The sequence below is a fragment of the Saimiri boliviensis genome, chromosome 14, assembly GCF_048565385.1.
Source record: "Saimiri boliviensis isolate mSaiBol1 chromosome 14, mSaiBol1.pri, whole genome shotgun sequence".
NCBI lineage: Eukaryota > Metazoa > Chordata > Mammalia > Primates > Cebidae > Saimiri > Saimiri boliviensis.
Window position 1 is genome coordinate 64,901,205 of NC_133462.1, and position 24,048 is coordinate 64,925,252.

At 38.7% G+C, this 24,048-nt stretch overlaps 1 protein-coding gene across 8 annotated transcripts; it reads right to left on the reverse strand.

Annotated features, from left to right (window-relative positions):
* Positions 1 to 10: 10 nt before the first annotated feature.
* ANGEL2 (angel homolog 2) lies at positions 11 to 23,519 on the reverse strand. Of its 8 annotated transcripts, none has more exons than XM_003930362.2 (9): positions 23,276 to 23,519; positions 20,491 to 20,816; positions 15,907 to 16,163; positions 15,122 to 15,191; positions 13,350 to 13,771; positions 9,366 to 9,492; positions 8,904 to 8,961; positions 5,711 to 5,874; positions 11 to 3,311 (listed from the first exon to the last, which is right to left on the reverse strand). In XM_003930362.2, the coding sequence occupies exons 1-9, from the start codon at positions 23,332 to 23,334 to the stop codon at positions 3,160 to 3,162; spliced, it is 1,635 nt and encodes a 544-aa protein (XP_003930411.1). In that variant the 5' UTR covers positions 23,335 to 23,519; the 3' UTR covers positions 11 to 3,159. The 8 variants fall into 8 exon arrangements, with proteins under 8 accessions (XP_003930411.1, XP_074241273.1, XP_010339257.1 ...); XM_074385172.1 differs by lacking the exon at positions 20,491 to 20,816 and adding an exon at positions 18,606 to 18,856 and having other exon boundaries at positions 23,276 to 23,517; XM_010340955.2 differs by lacking the exon at positions 23,276 to 23,519 and adding an exon at positions 22,887 to 23,176.
* Between the last annotated feature and the right edge of the window lie 529 nt (positions 23,520 to 24,048).

Sequence of the window (24,048 nt, forward strand, 5' to 3'; positions counted from 1 at the left end):
GGCACAGAAGTAGGAGTATAATAATTTATTACATAACTTACAGGTACAAAGTGCAAGTGACTTGACACCTTTGTTTCCCCCATCCTTTGAACTCTCTGGATCACTAACTTTCTTTAGGAAAGCAAATGTTAAATGCAGACAGTAGCTAAATTCCAAATAAAGACAAGATTCCAAACATGCATATTATTTTGATAGCAAAAGTTACAGTAAAGCCAAAATTTCATTACTCCAGTTTGCCTTTCCATTTAAAACTTGAATAGTTGGCCAGGTGCGGTGGCTCATGCCTGTAATCCCAGCACTTTGGGAGGCCCAGGCAGGCAGATCACCAGGTCAAGAGATCGAGACCATCCTGGCCAACATGGTGAAACCCTGTCTCTACTAAAAAATACAAAAATTAGCCGGACATGGTGGCATGCCCCTGTAGTCCCAGCTACTTGGGAGGCTGAGGCAGGAGAATTGCTTGAACCCAGGAGGTGGAGGCTGCAGTGCGCCAAGATCGCGCCACTGCACTCCAGCCTGGCAACAGAGTGAGACTCCGTCTCAAAAAAAAAAAAAAAAAAAAACTGGATAGTATAACACTTGAGTCTGAGAGATTTGGTTTCAGGTGTTAACCAGATTTAATTGTTTTTGGCAGGTAAGTACAGGCTCCGGCAGAGTTACCAACTATTCTGGTCAACAATAGTAAAGACAAATGGATAATTATTTTTAGTGGAGATTTAAAAACCCGTGAGAAGTTCACATTGACTTTTTGGCCTCCAGTCCCCCAAATAATACTTCATTTGATAAGCTAAAGTAGAGAGCAGTTTTATGGATTAACCTCTATCAAGGGGAAGCACATGAAAATTGGGCCTAAAGTCACAATATATTAATCAGGATATAAAAAATTAAATTTTCACAGACGTTTTCAGGATGCTCATTTGTTAACAATGGCCTATATATAATAATACTATTTGTTGATAAATTCACACAACACAAAGCAGTAATTAACTAACGAATTTTCATTTTTTCCCCCTAATACTAAAAAGGGATAATTATACTATCATTATAATTTGATAATATGTATATCTGCTAATTAGGGCATATAATATTCTGCAAACTATTACTATGAAATGTGGGGAATCCTGGAACTATAGTTAATACTGTAATTAAAAACACCCCAAAGGCCAGGTGTGGTGGTTCATGCCTGTGATCCCACCACTTTGGGAAACTGAGACAGGTGGATCCATTGAGTTCAGGAGTTCAAGACCAGCCTGCCCAACAAGGCAAAACCCCATCTCTACTAAAAATACAAAAATTAGCTGGGTGTGATGGCGCACACCTGTAACCCCAGCTACTTGGGAGGCTGAGGCAGGAGAACTGCTTGAACCCAGGAGGAGGAGGTTGCAGTGAGCCAAGATGGAACCATTGCACTCCAGCCTGGGTGACAGTGTGAGACTCCATCTAAAAAATAAAAAAATAAACCCCCCTGAAAAGTGAGAAATTAAGTATTTAAACATATTCAACTACAATTTTTACTAGGCAAATCTCACAATCCACAGGCCTTCTTTGAGGCTTTCACCTGTTTGTTTTTAAAAAAATAATTAGAGCAAATGCTTTAGTACAAAGACTTAGTCCAAGACTATTATTGTTTTCCAATTTAAGATGAAGCATTCTATTAATAAAACTCACTGTAAAAACTTTATAATTCAGTGTAAAATTACTACTTAGTAAAAATGCATACAATTCCTTGTTCCTACTGTCTACAAAAGAGGGAATTTCCACTTTTTAAGTTTTAAAATTGATTCAAACACTTGTATAGAGGATTAAACCTACTCATAACCACTTCATAGAAAGTGTCAGCACCATCTCACACTGATGCATCACTGTAAACGAAAACATTTTAGAAACAAAACCACTAAAACCAACAGTTTAAATGACTATTTACAGAGTATTAAGTCTTCAAGTTAATATCTCCCCACTAGAGTTTCACAGGCTTCCTCTTATTTCTGAGGATAACAAAAATAATTTTATAGCTGCCACCTTGTTCCAAAGACAAATTTCCTAATAAAATAAATTTCTACAGAACTGGTTCAGTAAAATAAATTTTCTCCCCTAACCCAAAGATCTTAACTGAATTTTTAAAAAATGCTTCCAGGTGCAGTGGCTCACGCCTGTAATCCCAGCACTTTGGGAGGTTGAGGCGGGCGGTTCACCTAAGGTCAAGAGTTAGAGACCAGCCAGATTAACACGGTGAAACCCTGTCTGCACTAAAAATACAAAATTAGCCAGGCGTGGTGGCGCATGCCTGTAATCCCAGCTACTGGGGAGGCTGAGGCAGAAGAATGGCTTGAACACAGGAGGTGGAGATTGTGGTGAGCTGAGATTGCGCCATTGCATTCCAACCTGGGTAACAAGAGCGAAATTCCATCTCAAAAAATTAATTAATTAATTAAATTAAAAAGCTAGTGAAACAAAGGCATATCCCCAGTCTCTACCTCTATTAAGCCCATCTCTGTTCCAGGGTGAAAGAGTGGGCATTACACGTTATGCTGATGTATGGTTCCCAGACATTTCCCCAACAAAATGCAAGCGTATTTACATGGCTTAGGACAGTAATATGACGGATTAAGCATTCTGTACAACTTAAAAAGCATTATCAAACCCTTTCAAAAACAAAGTAAATGATGGCTGGTTGGATACCTGTGAATGACCCAAGGATTTCTAAGATAAACTATTGAGAACTCAGTAGAGGGTACTCCTACTGAAATCAGGCCTTCTGGGAAGGAAACAACTTGTAGCTTGCAAGAACTCAAAGATACTCTGGATCCATTATTGAGCTTGCCAAAATTATGAAATAAAATTTTTTACTAAGTAGACAAAGGAAGATGCATTATAATTAAAAAGCACTGTCAATTTTACTAGGATTTAGAATACAAAACCTTTACAGCTCTTTTACAATAAAGAGTATTTAGATCTCACTTGTCAGGAAAATATTTTTCATTATTTAAAAAAAAAGGTTATAAAGTTGTTTCTTCTGATACGGAGTTTCAAAGCATCTAGCATAACCTCTTCAGAAACTCCACGGTGCAAAAATAAACAACATGCATACACTTAAGAACTTTACATTCTTTGAAAAACAATACAAATTAGAAAGAAAATTAGTATGTGATCAGAGCGGAGTCAGAGCTCAAGTCTGAACTTTGCCAATAATGGCAGATGATCTGAAGAGTTATTTTCATTTGGAAGTCCATTAACAGTCCATAAGTCTTGTTCTGTAAGAAGTGACAGTCTAGCTAGAAGTTTCAAGCCACCAACCAAAGCAACTTCAGCTCCTATATTAAAGAAGCAAATACATATTTAGTAAAACTGTCAACAGGTTATCGTAAATTAACCAAACAAGTCTTTTCTCCAAACAAATACAGAACTTGATGCCCCTCCAGAAGACTAAAAAACCACAAAACAGTTTTTAGAATATTTAAGCTTTATTGAGTTATAAACTAATTATAATTACCAAACACACAGCAGTTTGAGATATTTTTTTCTATTTCAAGCTCTGTAAACAATCTTTAGAAGAAAACATAAATGTAATACTTAAGAATGTTTAGAGGCTGGGAGCGGTGGCTCACCCTTGTAATCCCAGCACTTAGGGAGGCCAAGGAGGGTGGATCACGAGGTCAGGAGTTTTGAGACCAGCTTGGCCAACACAATAAAACCTCATCTCTACTAAAACTATAAAAATTAGCCAGGTGTGGTGGCAGGCATCTGTAATCCCAGCTACCCAGGAGGCTTAGGCAGGAGAATCGCTTGAACCCGGGAGGCGGAGGTTGCAGTGAGCTGAGATTATGCCACTGCGCTCCAGGTTGGGTGACAGAATGAGACTCCATCTCAAATAAACCCAAAAAAAAAAAAAACAAAAAAAGAATGTTAAGAGTAAAATTTGTGCTTGACAACTACGTAAGAAATTCATCCAGCAGCCATTGTGTGGCTGCATTAAGCCACCGGCACCCAGCCACAGCCCTGTAAAAGCTGATTAAGGTGAATGGAGAATAAATTAGTATAATTTAGTACCAGAGAGTCAGCACCCACAGAAGTAGAGTAAAAGATGACATGCTCTTATCGTTGAGATTTGAAATGCTGATCCGTAACACTCTCCCGCCACCTAGTGAACTTCTGTCAGCATGACAACTATCAAAACCTTACTATAAATTCAAAGCAGCAGGCATATCTTGTAGAGTAGCTAGTGCCATGAGTGTTACCAATAAGGTTATTCCCAGAAGAAAGGAGGGGGGAACAAATAATAGGGAAAAGGGTAAAGGAAAAGCAGCATCAAAAAAAGAAAGAGAAAAAAATGAAAAAAAAATCAGAAAAGAAAAAAACAGCTGCTCACATTCCAAAGTTTTCTTAATTTTTTTACTTCCAGTAATCTTGTTTTTTTTTTTTTTTTTTTTTTTTTTTGTTGAGACAGAGTTTCGCTCTTGTTACCCAGGCTGGAGTGCAATGGCGCGATCTCGGCTCACCGCAACCTCCGCCTCCTGGGTTCAGGCAATTCTCCTGCCTCAGCCTCCTGAGTAGCTGGGATTACAGGCACGTGCCACCATGCCCAGCTGATTTTTTGTATTTTTAGTAGAGACGGGGTTTCACCATGTTGACCAGGATGGTCTCGATCTCTTGACCTCGTGATCCACCCGCCTCGGCCTCCCAAAGTGCTGGGATTACAGGCTTGAGCCACCGCGCCCGGCCACTTCCAGTAATCTTAAACTGCATTTTCTTCTCCATTTTAAATCCTTTGGTTAATGTTTAAAACCTGATTTGCATTGACTCACACAAAGAAAACCTTTTTAGCACCTTCACTTTTTGAAAACACCTAGTAATACAATAAAGGTTTTTCTGACCAAATGTGGTAGCTCATGCCTGTAATCCAATCCACGCTTGAGCCCAGGAGTTAGAGACCAGCCTGGGCAACATGGTGAAACCCTGTCTCTACAAAAAAATTTAAAAAATGGGGCGGGCATGGTGGCTTATGCCTGTAGTCCCAGCTACTGGGGAAGCTGAGGTGGAAAGATCACTTGAACCCGGGAGGCAGAAGTTGCAGTGAGCCGAGAATCAAGTCACTGCACTCCAGCCTGGTAACACAATGAGACTCTGTCTCAAAAAAAAAAACAAGTGTGTGTGTGTATATATATTTTTATATATACACACACATATATATATTTATTTTTATATATATTTAAAAAGTATATATGCATATATACATTTCCTCTTCAGAAAAATCCAATATTCCAGAGTCAACATGACAGCATAAGCTGTGTTGCTAGCAGCGTTAAGTTTGGTGCTGCAATGAAGGCAGCACGCATCAGTAAAATTTAAGCACAAAACTATGATGACCATTAACACATTCAGTTTCTGTCACAGGAAAAACAGTAAATTTATGGCAAGTAAAAAGAAACAGCAATATGAAACGCCTGTAACTCAGAGGCTGACTGAAACTGGAGAGCAGGACTGAGAATGTAATTCATGGGTAATAATTGCTTGGATATGTTTTATTGCCTCCCTCATATGCAAGTAATCAACTGATTTATTCCAATATATTCCCAATCTGTCTATTTCAAAATATTTTTACCTTCTAGATCTAGAACTTCAACTGGATGTTTAGAGAGCTTTCTTAATTTTAACTTTGAGGCTTTAGCTACTGTGCTCTCTAGCAGAATTTAAGATTACATGCATTCCTTACCTGGGTGCTCAGCAACATCTTCCTTTTCTGCAGAGTAGAAAATATAGTCCACAGTTATGGCACTTCGGGAATGACAGGTGGTCACTTCTGGAATTCCAGTGTCAGGAAAGTAATGTGAATAAACAGATGACAAGCTGAAATGGTGTTGTAAATTTGAAGATAATCTAAATTGAAAAGAAGAAGTGTTTAGTATCCAAGTTTTTTGTAACTTCTAGAATTCCTCCTATCTGAAGTTTTTCATTTATTTTCTAGATTAAGACTAGACATTTATTTAAATAGACCATATCATATTTCAGTACTCATTTACTTATGCAGTGAAATCTAAAACCCATCAATAAGGCCATTATACTTGTGGGTTTAAAAAAAGCTCAATAATTAACATACTAATGCGTGTTTTCATTACTTATGTTTGAATGCATCCACTTACTAAAGAACATGTATTCTAAAACAACTTACAAGTTTGTGTTTTTAAAAAAGAGAATCAAGGTGGTCTTCAGGAATGCTATTTGGAACCCCCCCGACTTTTGATGACAGAGAGGTCATATTCTTCTCTAATTTTTCTTGCTATGACTTATGAGATAATTTTGTACTGCATCTTAAAAAAGCTTCTCTAATGGTTTATTACATTTGCCCTATGCACAAATATAATACATGTAATGTTATGAGTAAAGGGTTTAAAGATCATTTTCTCGTGATACTTTATGAATCTTAAGGATCTTTTATACCTAGAAGGAAAATAAAATACTTAAAAATTTTAAAAATTTATACAACAAACATTTACCAAACATCTTCTAAGTTCTAGGTACTATCTCAGGTGCTGAGAACACACAGATGAAGATGTTTCCCTTGCTTTTAAAAGTGTTCATATGTCAAGAACAAAGGTAAATCCTTAAAAATGCCCTCTAAGTTTCAGCAACTTTTTATGTCTAAGAACTTCTATTTATAATATTAAACATAAATAGGGCCGGGTCAGTGGCTCACACCTGTAACCCAGCACTTTGAGAGGCCAAGGCGGGAAGATTGCTTGAGCTCAGGAGTTCAAGACCAGCCTAGGCGACACAGTGAGACCTCATCTCTCACCCCTGCCAAAAAATCAAGAAAACTAGCTGTGCATGGTGGCACATGCCTATAGTCCCAGCTACTTAGGAAAATAAGGTAGGAGAATTTCTTGCGCCTGGGAGGTCAAGGCTGCAGTGAGCCAAGATCATGCCACTGTACTCCATCCTGGACGACAGAGAGCGAGTGAGTCTCAAAAATAAAAATAATAAACACAAACAGGTCTTCTGCAAACTCTTTACTATCAATTTTTCCTTTTATAGATATAAGCTATGCATATGAATACTCTGTATTTATATATAGATACTAAAAAGTATTTTTTTCTTTTAATTTTTAGACATGAAGGGCAAGATATCCGTTTTATTTTTTGTTTTATTTTTATGTATTTATTTTGAGATGGAGTTTTGCTCTGTCGCCCAGTCCAGGCTGTAGTGCCGTGGTGCGATCTTGGCTCACTACAACCTCCACCTCCAGGTTCAAGCAATTCTCTGCCTTAGCTTCCTGAGTAGCTGGGATTACAGGTACTTGCCACCACGCCTGGCTAATTTTTTGTATTTTCAGTAGAGATGGGGTTTCTTTCACCATCTTGGCCAGGCTGGTCTTGAACTCCTGACCTGGTGATCCACTGGCCTCCGCCTACCAAAGTTCTGGGATTACAGGCACGAGTCACTGTGCCTGGCCAGATTGTTTAATTTTTAATTTTTTTTTTTTTTTTTTTTAAATAGAGGCATGTTCTCACTGTGCCGTCCAGGCTGATCTCAAACTCCTGGGCTCAAGCAATCCTCCCCCCATGGCGTCCCAAAGTGCTGAGATTACAGGAGTGAGCCAACACGCCCAGCCAGTATCTTTTTCATATCCTATATTGTTTGTTTTTTTTGTTTTGTAGAGACAGGGTTTCACCATGTTGGCCATGATGGTCTCGATCTCCTGACCTCATGATCCACCTGCTCTGGCCTCCCAAAGTGCTGGGATTACAGGCATGAGCCACTGTGCCCGGCCTGTTTTTTTTTGTTTTTGTTTTTTTTTTGGGACAGAGTTTCACTCTTGTTACCCAGGCTGGAGTGCAATGGCGCGATTTCGGCTCACCGCAACCTCCGCCTCCTGGGTTCAGGCAATTCTCCTGCCTCAGCCTCAGGTAGCTGGGATTACAGGCACGTGCCACCATGCCCAGCTAATTTTTTGTATTTTTAGTAGAGACGGGGTTTCACTATGTTGACCGGGATGGTCTCGATCTCTTGACCTCGTGATCCACCCGCCTCGGCCTCCCAAAGTGCTGGGATTACAGGCTTGAGCCACCGCGCCCAGCTCTTACTAGTTCTTATTTGTGCAATAATGTTTTCTCAAAATGAGGTATACGAAATAAAGTAAGATCGAGAAGCAAATAAAATGAATGAAATTTGGTTCCTAAATTTAAATGTCAAAACAAAAAACTGTAAAAGAGCCACAATATAAAACAATCAAGATATTTCAAGCATCTTCCAGAGACAGATTTAAGTCTCTGTCCTGTTGTATTGACATGTATCCATTTTTCAACCATAGCCCCAAATATTCATATTTCTTTAATGAAGAATCCCAGCATCTTTACCCCTCTGACAATCTTTTCCTATAGTTCAAGAGATAATTTAAAATGATCATCTTTTCAACTGGCATATTCATTTTCGGATCAATTCTCTTATAGACTATTTTGAGATTTGGTAAATCAAAGACAACTAAAGATCCTCTTGATATCTGAAAGACATTTTTCTGTGATCTTGACCTTTGCTTAAATATGTGAATTTCAAAGAGTACTTGAGCTCTTTGAAACAGACAGGCTGTTTCCCTTCCTAACACCACCTAGGCACTTAACTGTGTTTCAAACATTGTGCTTTATATGCTTTGTCTCATCTAATCCTCATAACAACCCAAACTATAGACAAAGAAACTGGACCTCAGAGATATTAAGTTTCTTGCCCAAAATCATTCAGCTGAAACATAGCAGAATCAGGACTGGAACTCAGGCCTATTTGACCTAAGGGCCAGCACTCTTCACCAGCATGGAATATTACCACCTTCATTTTTTATCCAAGTGATTTTTGAGAAATGAGTTTTTTATTCAACTGAAGTTAGCAAATGTTTACTTTTGCTTTTCAGAACTCACTTTTCAGCTGTCACTAGGACCTCTGTTTGCTTCAGCTGTGTTTGTGTCAGATCACTATCTGTAAGAACAGAGGAAAATATGTTATTAATATAGTTTTGTTCTAGTTTGCCTTAGTAGCATCATCTTACTCTAGAAACAATATTTAAGACTTATCTAGGCTAGAAAGATGTCTAGTTACATGTTTCATTCTGGAATCTATATATTTTGATGGACTCCATAATTAGGAAAAATAAAATGCAAACAATTCCAAAGCAACATGCAAGTAAATCATGCACAGATAATTCTGGAAGTTCAACTTTAAAAAGGTAAATTTAGAGGTCTTAAGAAAAAGAATGAATAGCTATATATTTTTATATATGAATATTTATCCCTGAGATTTTGTCTTTTTAAAAACTTAGTTTTATGTCTTCAAAGGGAACATAATTACCCAGCAGACTGCCAAAATGTATTACAAACACTTACCTGTCTTTTCTACTTTTGGTACCTGCTGTACCTCATACACACAGTTCTGTGAGATACCTAGGTTTGGGGGCCAAATGGGAATAGATAAAATTCTTTGTCCCCGTGAAGACTGTTCCTGGCCAGATACCTAAACAAAATTTCAACAGGTGTCTTAAGTGAATAGATTTTAAATAGCTTATGAATTGAAAAGTTTATGTCTTAAATAAAAGGTAATCCAAAAGAGGTAAATATTACCCTTTATTCATTATATTAAGTGATTATTTGACTTTATAAAATCTTCTTTTCTTCAAATATAATTATCGTTTACATAAAATGACAATCTTTTTCCCATACATGTTTTTCTCTAATTTGGACATACAAATGATCTATCGCTTTGGACCAATACTGCTCATTCATTTTTACTACCTGCAATATAGCCTGTATCAAATACAGGCATACTCAGAGATACTGCAGTTTGGTTCCAGGCCACCAAAATAAAGTTATCTCAATAAAGCAAGTCACATAATTTCTTCAGTTTCCCAGTACATATGAAAGTTGTGTTTATACTATACTCTAGTTAACTAAATACGCAATAGCATTAGGCCTAAAAAAAAAATACCTTAATTTAAAAATACTTCATTGTTAAATATGCTAACAATCATCTAAGCCTTCAGTTAGTCATCATCTTTTTACAGGTGGAGGGTCTTGACTAGATATTAATGGCTACTGGCTGATCAGTATGATGGTTGCTGGAAGGCTGGGGCTTGGCTGTGGCAATTTCTTAAAATAAGGCAATAATGAAATTTGCAGCAGCCACTGATGCTTCCTTTCATAAAAGATGTTTCTGTAGCATGTGATGCTGTTTGACAGCACTTTATACACAGTAGAACTTTTTTCAAAGTCAGAAACCTTGCCAATGTTTTATCAACTAAATTTATGTAACATTTAAAATCCTTTGTTGTCATTTCAGCAATGTTCACAGCATCTTCATCAGAAGTAGATTCCAACTCAAGAAAATACTTTGCTCATCTATAAGAAGCAACTCCTTACCTATTTAGGTTTTATCATGAGATTGAAACAATTCAGTTACTTCTTTAAGCTCCACTTGTAATACTAGTTCTCCTGCTATTTCTACCACATCTACAGTCACTTTCTCCACTGAAGTCTTGAACCTCTAAAAGTCATCATGAAGGTTGGAATTAACTTCATCCAACCTCCTTTAAATGGCGGTATTTTGACCTCTTCCCATGAATCACGAATGTTCTGAATAGCACTTAGGATGCTGAATCCTTTCCAGGTTTTCAATTTACTTTCCCCAGATCCATCAGAGAAATCACTTCTGTGGTAGCTATAGCCTGTGAAATGTATCTCTCAAGTAAGTACAAACTTACTCCTTGATTCAATAGGCTGCAGAATGGATGCCATGTTAGCAGGCATGAAACAACATTCATTTCCTTGTACATCTTCATCAGAGTTCCCGGGTAACCTAGGTGCCTTGTCAATGAACACTAATCTTTGGAAAAGAATCTGTTTTCCTGAGTAGTAGTCTCAACAGTGTGCTTAAAATATTCTGTGCCATAAACAGATGCATGGTCATCCCCAAGCTTTGTTTTCCCATTGACAGAGCACAGGCAGAGTAGATTTAACATAATTTTTAAGTGCCATAGGATTTTCAGAATGGTCAAAAAATGCTGACTTTAACTTAAAGTAACAAGCTACATTAGCTCCTAACAAAAGAGTCAGCCTGTCCTTTGAAACCAGGCACTGACTTCTTTCTAGCTATGAAAGTCCTAGATGGCATCTCCTTGCAATACAAAGTGGTTTCATCCATATTAAAAATCTATTTCTGGCCAGGTGCGGTGGCTCACGCCTATAATCCCAGCATTTTGAGAGGCAGGAGGATCGCTTGAGCCCGGGACTTTGAGACCAGCCTGGGCAACATGGTGAAACCCTATCTCTACCAAAAAATATTTTAAAAATTGGCCCAGCAAGGAGGCACGCACCTATAATCCCAGATACTTGGGAGGCTGAGGCAGAATCTCTTGAACCCAGGAGGTAAGGTTGTAGTGAACCGAGATCGTGTCACTGCACTCCAGCCTGGGAAACAGAGCGAGAACCCATCTCAAAAAAAAAAAAAAAAAAGTATTGTTTAGTTTAGTGGCCTTCATCAATGATCTTAGTTAGATCTTCCAGATATTCTGGATAATCTACTGCAGCTTTAACATCAGCAGCACTTGTTGCTTTCCCCGTACTTTTTATGTTATGGAGATGGCTTCATTCCTTAAACCTCACAAATTAACCTCTGTTAATTTCCAACTTCTCTTCTGCCGTTTCCTCATCTCTCTCTGTCTTCATAAAATTGAAGAGATGTAGTTCCTTGCTCTCGGTTAGGCTTTGACTGAAGAGAATGTTGTGGCTGGTTTGATCTTCTATCCAGACCACTCATACTTTCTCTGTAACAGCAATAAGGCTGTTTTACTTTCTTATGCCTTCACACACTGGAGTAGCACTTTTAATTTTCTTCAAGAACATTTCCTTTGCATTCACAACTTTTCCGTTTGGTGCTAGAGGCCTAGCTTTTGGCTTGTCTTGGCTTTCAAAATGCCTTCCTTGCTAAGTTTAATCATTTCTAGCTTTTGATTCAAAGTGAGACATGTGACTCTTACTTTTACTTGAAAACCTAGAGAGTGCTGCAGGGCTATTACTTGGCCTAGTTTCAATATTGTTGTGCTTCAGGGAATATAGAGGCCCAGGTAGAGGGAGAGAGATTAGTGGAGCAGTCAGAACACATTGATTGATTAAGTTCATCATTTTACATGGGTACAGTTCATAACACCCCAAAACCATTACAATAGTAATATCAAAGATTACTAATCCTAGATCAACATAACAGGTATAATAACAATGAAAATGTTTGAGTAATGCAAAAGTTACCAAAATGTGACAGAGACAGGAATTGAGCACATGCTGTTGGAAAAACGGCACCGACAGAGCTGCTTAAGGCAGGGTTGCTACAAAGCTTCCATTTTGTAAAATGCAGCATCTGTGAGGCTTGACAAAGCAAAGCACAATAAAACAAGGTATACCCGTACTAAGAGAGATCAACTCTTAAAATATTTTAAACTATCACTCAAAACTCCAGTGGTGGAGAGCTTATTTTGGCAAATATACTAAAGATCAAATAATCTAACGTAAGGAGAGGAAAGCACAATAAAAATAATTACATGAGATAAATTGTGCTAAGCTAAATAAAATATTTATTGTGCAAGGGAAACTTATATAATAAATGTTAAATTACTATTTTGCCCACATCCAGCATTCAAAATTCTATACTGCCACCTTGTGAATAGTTACTTAAGTATCCATGTCTATCAATACCTGTTTTTTTTTTTTTTTTTTGGCGGTGGGGAGGGGGTGGGGGCAGGCGGGGGCTGCCTGTTAATTCCTCCAAGCAGTATGTTGCCACAGATAGATGAAAAAGATGAAAATCAACCAAGTGAAAATAATTAATTATCAGAAGTGGCTGAGCACAACGGCTTACGCCTGTAATCACAGCACTTTGGGAGGCCAAGGTGGGTGGCTCACTTGAAGTAAGGAGTTCGAGACCAACCTGGCCAACATGGTGAAACCCCGTCTATACTAAAAATACAAAAATTAGCCAGGCGTGGTGGCAGGTGCCTGTAATCCCAGCTTCTCAGGAGGCTGAGGCAAAAGAATCACTTGAACCCGGGAGGCGGAGGCTGCAGTGAGTCGAGATCATGACACTGCACTCTATAGCTTCCAGTCTGGGCGACAGAGCCAGACTGTCTCAAAAAAAAAAAAATTAAAAAAGAAAAATTTAAAAAAAAAATTTAAAAAAGAAGTCATGGAAATTCATCATAGTTTGATAAAGTGAGGGTACTGGATTATCCAAGGTTTTCAAACAGCTGTGTAATGACTCTCTTCACACAATCATGAGCAAAGCAACTACGTCCACCTCCTAATACCAATGAAACAAGCACTTACCTTTCCTATGGCAAGTCCTTCATAATTCAATTTTCCATCCTTTATGAAACTATATAGTGGAGAACCAGGAACAGAATTAAAGTCACCACACATAACAATAGGGCAGAAGCTGCCATCTTTCTGGTGGGCAACACTGGAAATCTCTGCCAGTAGCATTGCCAATTGGGTCAGCTTAATATCACCTCGCCTTGGATTATACAATAGATGCGTATTTGCTACGCAGATTGCAGGAGAGGCAGCACATGGAATTTTGGGCTGTAAGAGTAAAACTAATCCAACATTGTCTCTGTCCAACAGAGAAATATCAGGGCGGTAGAATTCCACTGGGTTCACTGATAAGAGTGAAAATTTGGAATGTTTGAAGCAAATAGCACAGCCATCAGGTTTCCTTCCTGTCCGCATCTTATATTCACAGTGATAACCTATAAGAAACAAATGAATTTAAAACAACTATTTTACATTTTTGTCAAAACACAGCTCACCTAATACATCTGAACAATGTTTACCAAACTATATTTTGCAAATACTAGTAATGTAGGATGTCAGTAAGCATTGGAATAAAAAAACATGTGACAATGGGTCTAACAGGCCTCTTTATGGGCAGACTTCAGCCCTTGATATGCTACTGCGTATTATCACCCTCCCATTGCCATCCCAGTAAAACTCAGTCATGGTAATAACAGTAAAGCCTTATAATAATCTCACTCTCTACATCCTATATCCCTGATCTTTTCGCCTATAACTCCTTTCCCCTCACTTCATTTCAACCACACTGGCCTCCTCATTTCCCTTAATACACTCCAAACTCAGGGCCTTTCCCTTGCTATTTCTGATGCGTAGAATGTTCTAGGCATGGCTTATTCCTTCATCTCCTTCAAATCTTTGTTCAAATGTCACCTTGTCTGATCATTTTGTTCAAAACTGAAACCTCCCCCATTCTACTTTCCTGTTTTTCTCCAGAAAAATATCCTTACTTAATATGCTATTTACTTATTAATTTGGTTAGCCTTTTTCCATGAGAATGTACATCCCACAAGAGGGAGACATTTTTAAAAATCTTTTTCACCCAATGCTATATCCTCACTCCTTAGAACAGTGCATGGTATATAGCAGGCACTCAAAAAAAAAAAAAAAAAAAAAAAAAAAATTGCTGAATGAATAAATGCAAAATAGGCACATTTCTCAAGGATATGTGACCACAGATAACTTGTTTCTAGAAGCATTTATTTATCAAACAGGTTTTTGGCATTTATCCATTAGGTATACACTGGTAGGCACTGGTATTGTAATGATGAACAAGACAGAATGGTCCCTGATCTCATGGAGCTCAGAATCTTACAGGTCTAGAGAGGGGTCAAACAACTCCTAGGAAAGAGAACTACTAAGAGATTCTAATACATGTTTTGTTTGATTTAAAATTATATACCAACATAAAACTTTCCAGTTGAATACCTCAATCTTTTCCTGTCCTTTTGAAATTTAGTTTTTAAAATTAAGATTTTTAGCCTAAATATGCCACACATTTTTGTTAGCAAGTTATATTTTAACGACACATGAATTTTCAAAAGTAAATTTGGCTAAGACAAAAGTTATACTGCCAGCATGGTGGTACACATCTCTAGTCCCAGCTACTCAGGAAGCTGGGATGAGAGGATCACTTGAGCCCAGGAGGTTGAGGCTGCAGTGAGCCATGATTGTGCCACTGCACTCCAGCTTGGGCCACAGATTGAGACTCTGTCTCAAAAGAGGAGAAAAAAAAAGTAACATTGTACCCAGTGATTCCAAACTTGGCCTGATCTCTGCTCCATAATGATCTTCTTGAACTTCTTGCAAACAAAGTACCTTGGAAGAAAAAAAAATAGCTTGAATTAAAACACAGAGATGCAAACATGAATTTCCTGGTGCTTTTATCTTAAATTTATCTAAAAGCAGGCTTCTAAAATTCCACACTTGGTAAGAATTAAAAGACTTATCCTTTTTTCTTGTTATAGATCTACTGAATTACTGTTTCTAAATTTGATCAATCTCAAACTCTGGCCCTCAATCACATGGAGCTCCTTTAGTATTCAAAATTATTATTGCCCAAAGGAAATATTCTTAGCTTACATGTCAGGATATTTTTCCTGGTTTTACATGTTCATTAGTACTATCTTTCAGGTCTTAAGAGGCTGATTTCTTTGAATGCTATCAGGTAGGTGACATTTTCGCATGAATTACTGAAACTTCAATTCCAAGTTAATATTTACTGAATACTTAACACGTTGCCAGTTTGTCTCAAAACTGACCCATTCTTTGGACCCTTTTGAAAAGTTAGATGATTATTCATACTAACAACCACTAACAAATGCCTCTCTGAAAGTCATGGTACCTTATTAAAACTGATTCTATCACATTATTCTTAAACATATTCCCTTCTTGTCTCTACAAAAAATTAAATAATTAGCCAGGCGTGGTGGATCAAACAAGATGGATAAAATCATTTAGTTCATAATGCACAAATGAAACATTAACCCAACTTGTTCTGATGTGAAGAATTTCAATAATATTTTGCACTTACATCTGCATCAAAGTGTTTAATTTCTTTCAGAATATTGGGAAACCTAAAACTCCAGTGTAATACTGGCCGCCGGCAATGTCTATAAAGGTGAGAGTTATCTTCCAATAAATCTTGTGAAAGTATATTATAGGACATCACTGAAAAGTCAAACTTGTTCTCACTGTCTTCACATTTGGGATCAACATTTTTATCTCCTAGGATCTTCGTTTTTTCTTTATCGTGGCTACACATATATTCCCAATTCCGCTTTATCACGCCTGTTAAAATATATTGCACAAATATAAAGAATCAATCAAAAGAAGACCATATAGTTTCCCACAAATATGTATTTTTCAGCCTCTTAAAAATTCCCATAAACAACAAATAGAATGTTTTTCCCTGGAAAATGGCAATATAGCACTGAATAATTAGAACTGTTACCAAATTGGTTACAAATGCGGTAACATAATATATGGACTGACCAACAGGTTTCAAACAGATTTAAAAGAATCTTGCCAGTCGTTCTGGAGGCTGAGAGTACGTGCTAATAAAGCTAAGACTATAGAGAGGTCGTGGTTTTTCACTTCTCTATGGTTACAAAGTGGCTCTGCCACAGATGTGATTGGCAGTTTTCTAACTGTAACAACATATTTGTATGTCAAAGTTGGCTTTTCAATAAGATGTTTTTACATTGTATTTTATTCTCTAATAGTGGGATAAGATCATCAAATGATTAAGTTCCAGAAGCAACCCTTAGTTCAGAATTCTAGTTTATACATGAAAGAAGGGTATATAATGGCAATAAATGGAAGAAGTTTTAGTGTTGAAAACACTAGAGTGGAACATGCAAACAAAATAAACAAAAGAAATCTTTTTAATGTACAACAAAGAAAAGTTAAATATGACAGAGCTACAGAATGCTAGTAAATGATGACTAACTGACAAACCTAGCATGCAACAACCAGGAGTGTGTCATAGTTCATACTCTGCAAACACATCATCCATTCTGCAAAAGTGATGAAAGGAGAATAAAAAAAACATGAGATTCTGCAATCATAGGCGGTCCCTGACTTAGAAATAATCATGTGTGTGGTGCGTGTGTGGGTATATTCACCTTTGATCTTGTCTCCTACACCCCATCATTAAAGAGGATGCTCTTACTACCATGGAAGCCATGAATAGAAACCAATTTTTAGAGAATTTACGAGCTCAAAAGAAAGAGAAAACAAAAAATGGGAAGAACATGGGAAAATAGAATTGGAAATGGACTTCCGAGTATAATTAAATTACATTAAAAATTTCAGCCCTAGAATACTTCCCTCTATCCTCTATCCTGCAAAGGTTTTCACTTCAAGGGATTACGATGCCTAAAATTCCATCAATCAAAAATTAAACCGAAGTTAAAATATCCTATACACTTATACATGGGGTAAAAGAAAGACTAAAAGGAAATATACCAGTATTTTTAAGAGTAGTTATCTCTGAGTGTTAGGACTGTGGAATATTTTTGCAAATTGTCTGCACAATACATTTACAACCAAAATATCAATATGCTATGTAAAAATGCCAATGAAGTAATCATTTTAAAGTATGATTAGGCCAGGTGCGGTGCCTCATGCCTATAATCCCAGCACTTTAGGAGGCTGAGGCGGGCGCGATCACCCGAGCTCAGGAGTTCAAGACCAGCCTGGCCAATATGGCGAAACCCCGTCTCTACCAAAAAATACAAAAATTAGCCAGTCGTGCTGGCATGTGCCCGTAATCCCATCTACTTGGGAGGCTGAAGCAGGCACTGTAACCTGGGAGACAGAGGTTGCAGTGAGCTGAGATCACACCACTGCACTCCAGCCTGGACAACAAGGGTAAGTCTCTGTTTCCAAAAAAAAAAAAAGATGGAAAGAAACCAAACCAAACTAAAGTCTTCAACTATGAAGAATTTTGCCTAGAGCTTGCCCTATGCCCACGAAAGGAAAGGAAACTATCCCCTTCCCTGTCATTCACTAAAGATGGGAATCTTACCCCCAACAGCTCTGAACTAAGGCTAATTGTTCTGGCTCTGCAGAATCACTCAGATTTGTAACACAATTTCTATGAGGAAAACAGAACTGATCATGTATAGAACACAATTCATTCATAAATTGGAGACTGTCTATGATGGTTTTAGACAGATCAAAGTCTTCTTACGTATACGAGATGAAAAGGGTTCTAGTCATGCAAACAATATATAAGCTATCATCATAGTTGGAGCACTACCCTGGTGTCACTGCCGTATTAAAATATGACAGTGAAGGTCTAAAAACCTTACTCATATTTCCTTATAAAACATGTACATGTAATGGCCTATAAATGCATTAAGATTTTTATTGTCCTGGTCATTAAAGTTTGTAACCAACTCTATTGGCAATTTCATTTTTTAAACAACCAGGGCCATTAGATTATATGGTTAATACAGTGGCTTTCAAACTTCTATAGCTTGTCGAACCCGTCTGCATTACTTTTCATGTCATGGAACACCAATCCCTGGCATGCTGGGACTGGGGCTGGGATGATAGGGTGAACACACATTTTATACTGACCATATTTGCTTTTAATAAACTTACAGACATGTGTTCAAATGTGAGGGTTCCATGGAAAACAATTTGAAAACCACTGACAGAGTGGAAGGTCTCTGGCCTTCATACGCTTCACAACAAAAATGCACACTACAAAAGCTTATATACCTTCCATATCAGGAGGAACAAGGTGATCACAGCAGAGAAGACAGATGAATCAAAGAAAGTAAGCAATAGGCCTGATCAGGTTTCTAGGGTGCCTAATTACAAAGTCATAATTGTATCACAAAAATCCTTCAAATACCACTTTAAAGTGATAGGCAAGTTAGCAATGCTGTTTTCTTGATTGAAAAGTATTAGTGAAATATCGGAAGTCACAAATATGGCTTAACGAAGAGCATTTTCCTTATTCACAACACCTAGGAAGAATGGACATATAGAGAGTCAGGTTGTAATCAAGCTTTATCAGTATGTCAATGTAATTCCCCATCCATTAAGGGAAAACAATACCACAATTTTCTGAGTACCTACTATGAAGCCAACAGTGTGTTAGGCACTTTGACATACAGTAGTATCTCATTTCATTCAACAGACTTTCAAGTAGATATTATTTTACACAAAAAAATCAAGGAGCAAAGAGGTTAAGTAAGCTGTCCAAGTTCATATAATTAGCGGTGGAGCAGAAAAGAAAGGAGGGAGTGGTTATTACATCAACGCTATGTCACTATGCCACAGCTTCAACTGAGGGCATCCCAGATTTATAAGAGGCTAACAAAAGAGGAGTGTGCTGACCTGATGAACAAATACATGAGTGAAAAGCAATCTGATACCATCATACAGACCTAGATTTATAGATCTCAGAATTGTTCTTAGGAACCTAATTTTAATGCCTCTAAATACACCTTTCATTTATTCAAATATTCAAAAATTTCTTGTTTATCTCCATATGCAATGGTTAAGTACTATACACAAACAGATTTTCACTTTTGGTTAGAATTTCTACAAGTGTTTTATTTTTTTTTCTGACTAGGTTCTTTGTAATTGTGTAGCAATAAGTTACACATGTATTTGAATATTAGCAAAGCTGATTGGAACCTAGCTGAAGCCTATAGACTACTTTCTGATAATAAAACCAGAGGGAACCTGAAGAGCACTAATTCTAGCTTTGACTTCCAGACAAGACTCACCTTGAATGTCTTCTTTTCATAAACTTATGTCAGCTCCCTAAACATTAACACCCACACAGCCTTCTCTCAAATTACCTTCACAGAAATTATCTTCACTGAAAATTATGGTTCAGTAAGAAAGACAATTCCAAATTCTACATAGACACCTCATTTGTACTTTCAGAAGATGGGGTTGTGGTGGGGGCAAGACTGGCAGCACAGAGGGAGTCTAATGAATTGTCCAGAGTAGAAAGAATATGAAAAAATAGAAGTGATTAACACGTTCCAAAAAATCTGTTTCTCAAAGTGGAATAAGATGTGGTTCCCTTTCTAAAAGGTAATATTTCTGACAAACTCTCAAGATTTTATCTACAGACCCCCAATTTGAGAAATAGATTTAATAAATGAAAATCTTATGCTATAAGACCATGTCTTTCATTTAGGATTGCTTCTATTTATGAGTCCTTCTGTTTTACATAAAAATGTTGACTTAAAAATGAAAACACTAAAATTTTTTTAGATCTGTAGTCTTCTAAGCATAGAGCCATCAATTTCTAAGAAGTCTAAGGGCCTTTGTTTCAAAAACATTGGATTTAAAAATTATCCTTAAAACTTACTTTTGTAATCTATTTCTCCTTTCTTTGCCAATCTTATTCCGTCTGTAGACTCATTTCTATTTTTACAGCCAGAAATACACAATTAGTTGAAGATAAAAATAAAGACTTCATTTAAGGAAGAATTCATTTCTTTCTAACATAAAACTACTGGCTAAAAATCAACACCAAACACCTCTAAAACCTTAGGAGGTTTAAAGGACTAGATACGAAAGTTTCAATTTAGTCTATCACTTACGTCTATTTCTACACCAAGATAAATGTCACCTTTACCTTGGTGTTTTCTTCGTTTTGATGAAGGCTCATCTCCCTCAGCATTCATGACGTAACTAGAGAGATGAATCAAAGATGTCTGGCTCAGGTTGTCAGGTCTCCAGTTACAGTACTGGAACTGAGTTCTAGACTCAAACAAACAGGGTGGTCTCCAATTTAGTGAAAAATGCCTACTACTGAAGTATGGGTAAGGAACTTGAGAGTAATGTCCAGGCCACCTCATACAACTAGAAATATGTCTGTTCCAGCAACACCTTTGCAGATTCTCCCACGGTGTAGTCCAGTCTCTGCCCAGACTCCTCGAGTGATGGGAAAACATGGGGTATCTAAAAGAGATAAATACACTCCTTGAGGCACCACTTTTCGATCAGCTATAGTACACAAAATCTAAACCTATTTCCTCAAGGGAAGATAAACTGCAATATTTAAAATCTGACTTATAAATCTGTGAAGGATGAAGGGGAAAACACCAGTGATTTACCTATGAGCACTAGTATCTCAATACTCTCATCCTGAAAAACCATGGAAGGTATTCTAAATACTTAACACAGGATGCCTCCCAGGCTCCCAAAATACCTCATACTCCTCAAAGCATCCATAGTTCAACCGACAGATGAATCAACTATGAAAATGATATTCAGAGTAGCTTTCAAGTACCTAAAAAAACTCAATGAAAAGATAAAATACGCAACAAATATTTACGCTTACATCTAATAAGGAACTCAGACCACAATTAAATCTCTCCTCCCACTTGGAGTAATAACAAGTTTCTGAACAGTTTTTTATACCAAGGGCAGATTTTTCCAAACACCTGTATAGCTAGGAAAACAAAAGCCTATCCACAACTTCATAAATTCACGAAACGACTTCTCTTACTAATCAATGGGTGGATAATTTGTTTCTCCATTCTTTTTCAAGCATGATTCTCCTCGGAGGAAATCAAAGAGGATGGGGATCACTCACTAAGAATGCACCAACACTACAAACCCAACAGCTTCCATTTAACCCACCATCCAAAGTATCTCCAAAGTGGCGCTAACATTTTTAATAGATTATGTTGCTCTCAGGCTGTCAAGAAACACTTAAGCACCATTTTCTTCTCACTATACTAAAATTCAGAGAAGGACTTCTTTCCTCCAAAATTCTTAACAGCTACATTTCTACCACAGCATCAATAATGTCCCCTCCCATCACTAGGGGAATTTTGTTTAAATTGCATTTACTGTTACTTAACTTTATATGCTGTTATTTTCATTTTAACAGCATTAAAGTTTTTATATTTTTACAGTTTACGTATTCTCTAGCTGTTCTCTAAAATCAAGTTAATTGTAAATATTTAAAGGCGTAACATGGGCATTCTACACTGCTTTGTGATAACTCTGAAAGCCATAGGAATTTGGGCAGTTGGTCCATGCATTTTTCTATCCTAACAAGCCACTGTATTGAAATATAATACTTGTATTGCAACAGTTATTTTCTATATTTGCAGTTAGACTTTTTTTTTCTCTTAAGATGTTAAGCTCTTAGGCCGGGCGTGGTGGCTCACGCCTGTAATCCCAACACTTTGGGATGCCGAGGTGGGTGTATCACGAGGTCACGAGTTCAAGACCAGACTGGCTAAGATGATGAAATTCCATCTCTACTAAAAATACAAAAATTAGCCGGGCATGGTGGCAGGTGCCTGTAATCCCAGCTGCTCCGGAGGCTGAGGCAGAGAAGTGCTTGAACCCGGGAGGCGGAGGATGCAGTGAGCCGAGGTCACGCCACTGCACTCCAGCCTGGGCGACAGAACGATGCCATCTCAAAAAAAAAAAAAAAAAAAAAAAAAAGGATGTTAAGCTCCTTCAGGGCCAGAACCGTCTTATTCATTTTAATTCCGTTCTCTTCACAAGTGCCTAGCACAGTGCCTGGCATACAGCCGGTACTCAGGAAACACTGTTTAACTAAATTACCATCAAATCTCAGGCCTATGGGAGTTACAATCAAATCCCCATCACTTATGCAATAATACATGCTGTGTTTCCCAAGCGTGGTGGGTGGTACTCGAGTCGGTTTCATAGGGTACACAGTTAAATTACTTGATTGCAATACCTAAATGTTTATGTTAGTTTACTGGGAAAAGACATAATCGCACATCAAATCCAACAAGACTCTGCAGACACTAGGGGAAGCTAATGTGGGCAGCACCTACTGAAGTGCTTTTTTTAAAAAACCGAGTCAATTTAAAGAATAATATCCAGTAAATAATACACGTGGAACGAGAAGTCGGCCCTAACCGTAAGGGATGACATACAAGTGATTAAAGTTTGAGACACAAACACATCAACAAAAATCAAGCCCCTCCTGGGCGTGGGCCCCACGCGTGCCTCCAGGGAATCAGGCCCGCCAAGACCTACTGCGGAGAGGCCGCCTCCCCGCCGACGAGCGGCTCCCGGGACGGTGCTGCGGAGCGTGCGGCGCAGGCCAGCGCTGGTCTGGAGGCTGGGCTGGAGGAAGCGAGCCAGGGATCCAAAGCCGCTGGCACAAGCCTGGCCGGAGGCCCATGAACTCCGCGCCAAGACCCCACACCTCCTCGGCCTGGCGTCCGGCTGGCTGCGCGCCGGCTTTACCTATCCCTTTCGGTCTCCGGAGGCTCGTCTCGAATGCACCATCGCCCAGACCCTCTTCCTCTTCCTCCCTTCCCCTAACACGCCCTGCCCCGCCCCGGGTTAGTCCCGGACGCCCGCCCGCGCCCTGAGGCCGCCCGCCCCTCTCTCCTCCCTCCAAGTACCCAATCCTTACTGACCGGCCTCTTCCCACCACACAGTGGCCGTAGCTCTTCCTCACACAGCGCCAGGCTTCCATCTTCGCCCTCTGCGTGCGTCCGGTTCCCAGGCCCGGGGCTCCACCTCAATCTCTATAACCAAAGCGGCGGCCTAAAGCGCTTGGGGCATCCCATCACTCGAAGTACCGACTCCAGGCCCGGCTGCAAGGCATGCTGGGAGCTGGAGTCTCGCCGCTGGTCGGCCTACTCTCCATCTTGCGAAGTGAGAGTTGAATTGCCTTCATCTCGAATTCTGCCCAGGGAGCATGCGCCTAGCGTGGGAAGCGCGAGCAGCCATTTCTGAAGAGGGCAAAACACCTGACTTTTGTCTTAAAGAAACAGAAGACATAAACTTTTGTTGAAATGGAGTTTCGCTCTTGTCGCCCAGGATGTAGTGCAATGGCACGATCTCGACTCACTGCAGCCTTCGCTTCCCGGGTCCAAGCGATTCTCCTGCTTCAGCCTCCCAAGTAGATGGGATGAGCCACCACACCGGGCTTATTTTTGTATTTTTAGTAGAGACAGGGTTTTGCCATGTTTAACAGGCTGGTCTCGAACTCCTGACCTCAAGTGATCCACCTGCCTCGGCCTCCGAAAGTGCTGAGATTACAGGCGTGAGCCACTACACCCGGCAGAAATAACTTTTTTTTTTTTTTTTCCTTTTTTAAAGGGATGGGGTTTCACCATGTTTGTCAGGCTGGTCTCGAACTCCTGATCTCAGGTGATCCACCCGCCTTAGCCTCCCAAAGTGCTGG

Excerpts from the sequence above, each read along its gene's own strand:
- ANGEL2 (XM_003930362.2), bottom strand. The coding sequence starts at position 23,334 with ATGGAAGCCTGGCGCTGTGTGAGGAAGAGCTACGGCCACTGTGTGGTG. Across the intron at positions 16,164-20,490 it reads AAAACGAAGAAAACACCAAG|GCGTGATAAAGCGGAATTGG; the intron begins GTAAAGGTGACA and ends ATATTTTAACAG. Across the intron at positions 5,875-8,903 it reads GTCCTAGTGACAGCTGAAAA|ATTATCTTCAAATTTACAAC; the intron begins GTGAGTTCTGAA and ends TTTTCAATTTAG.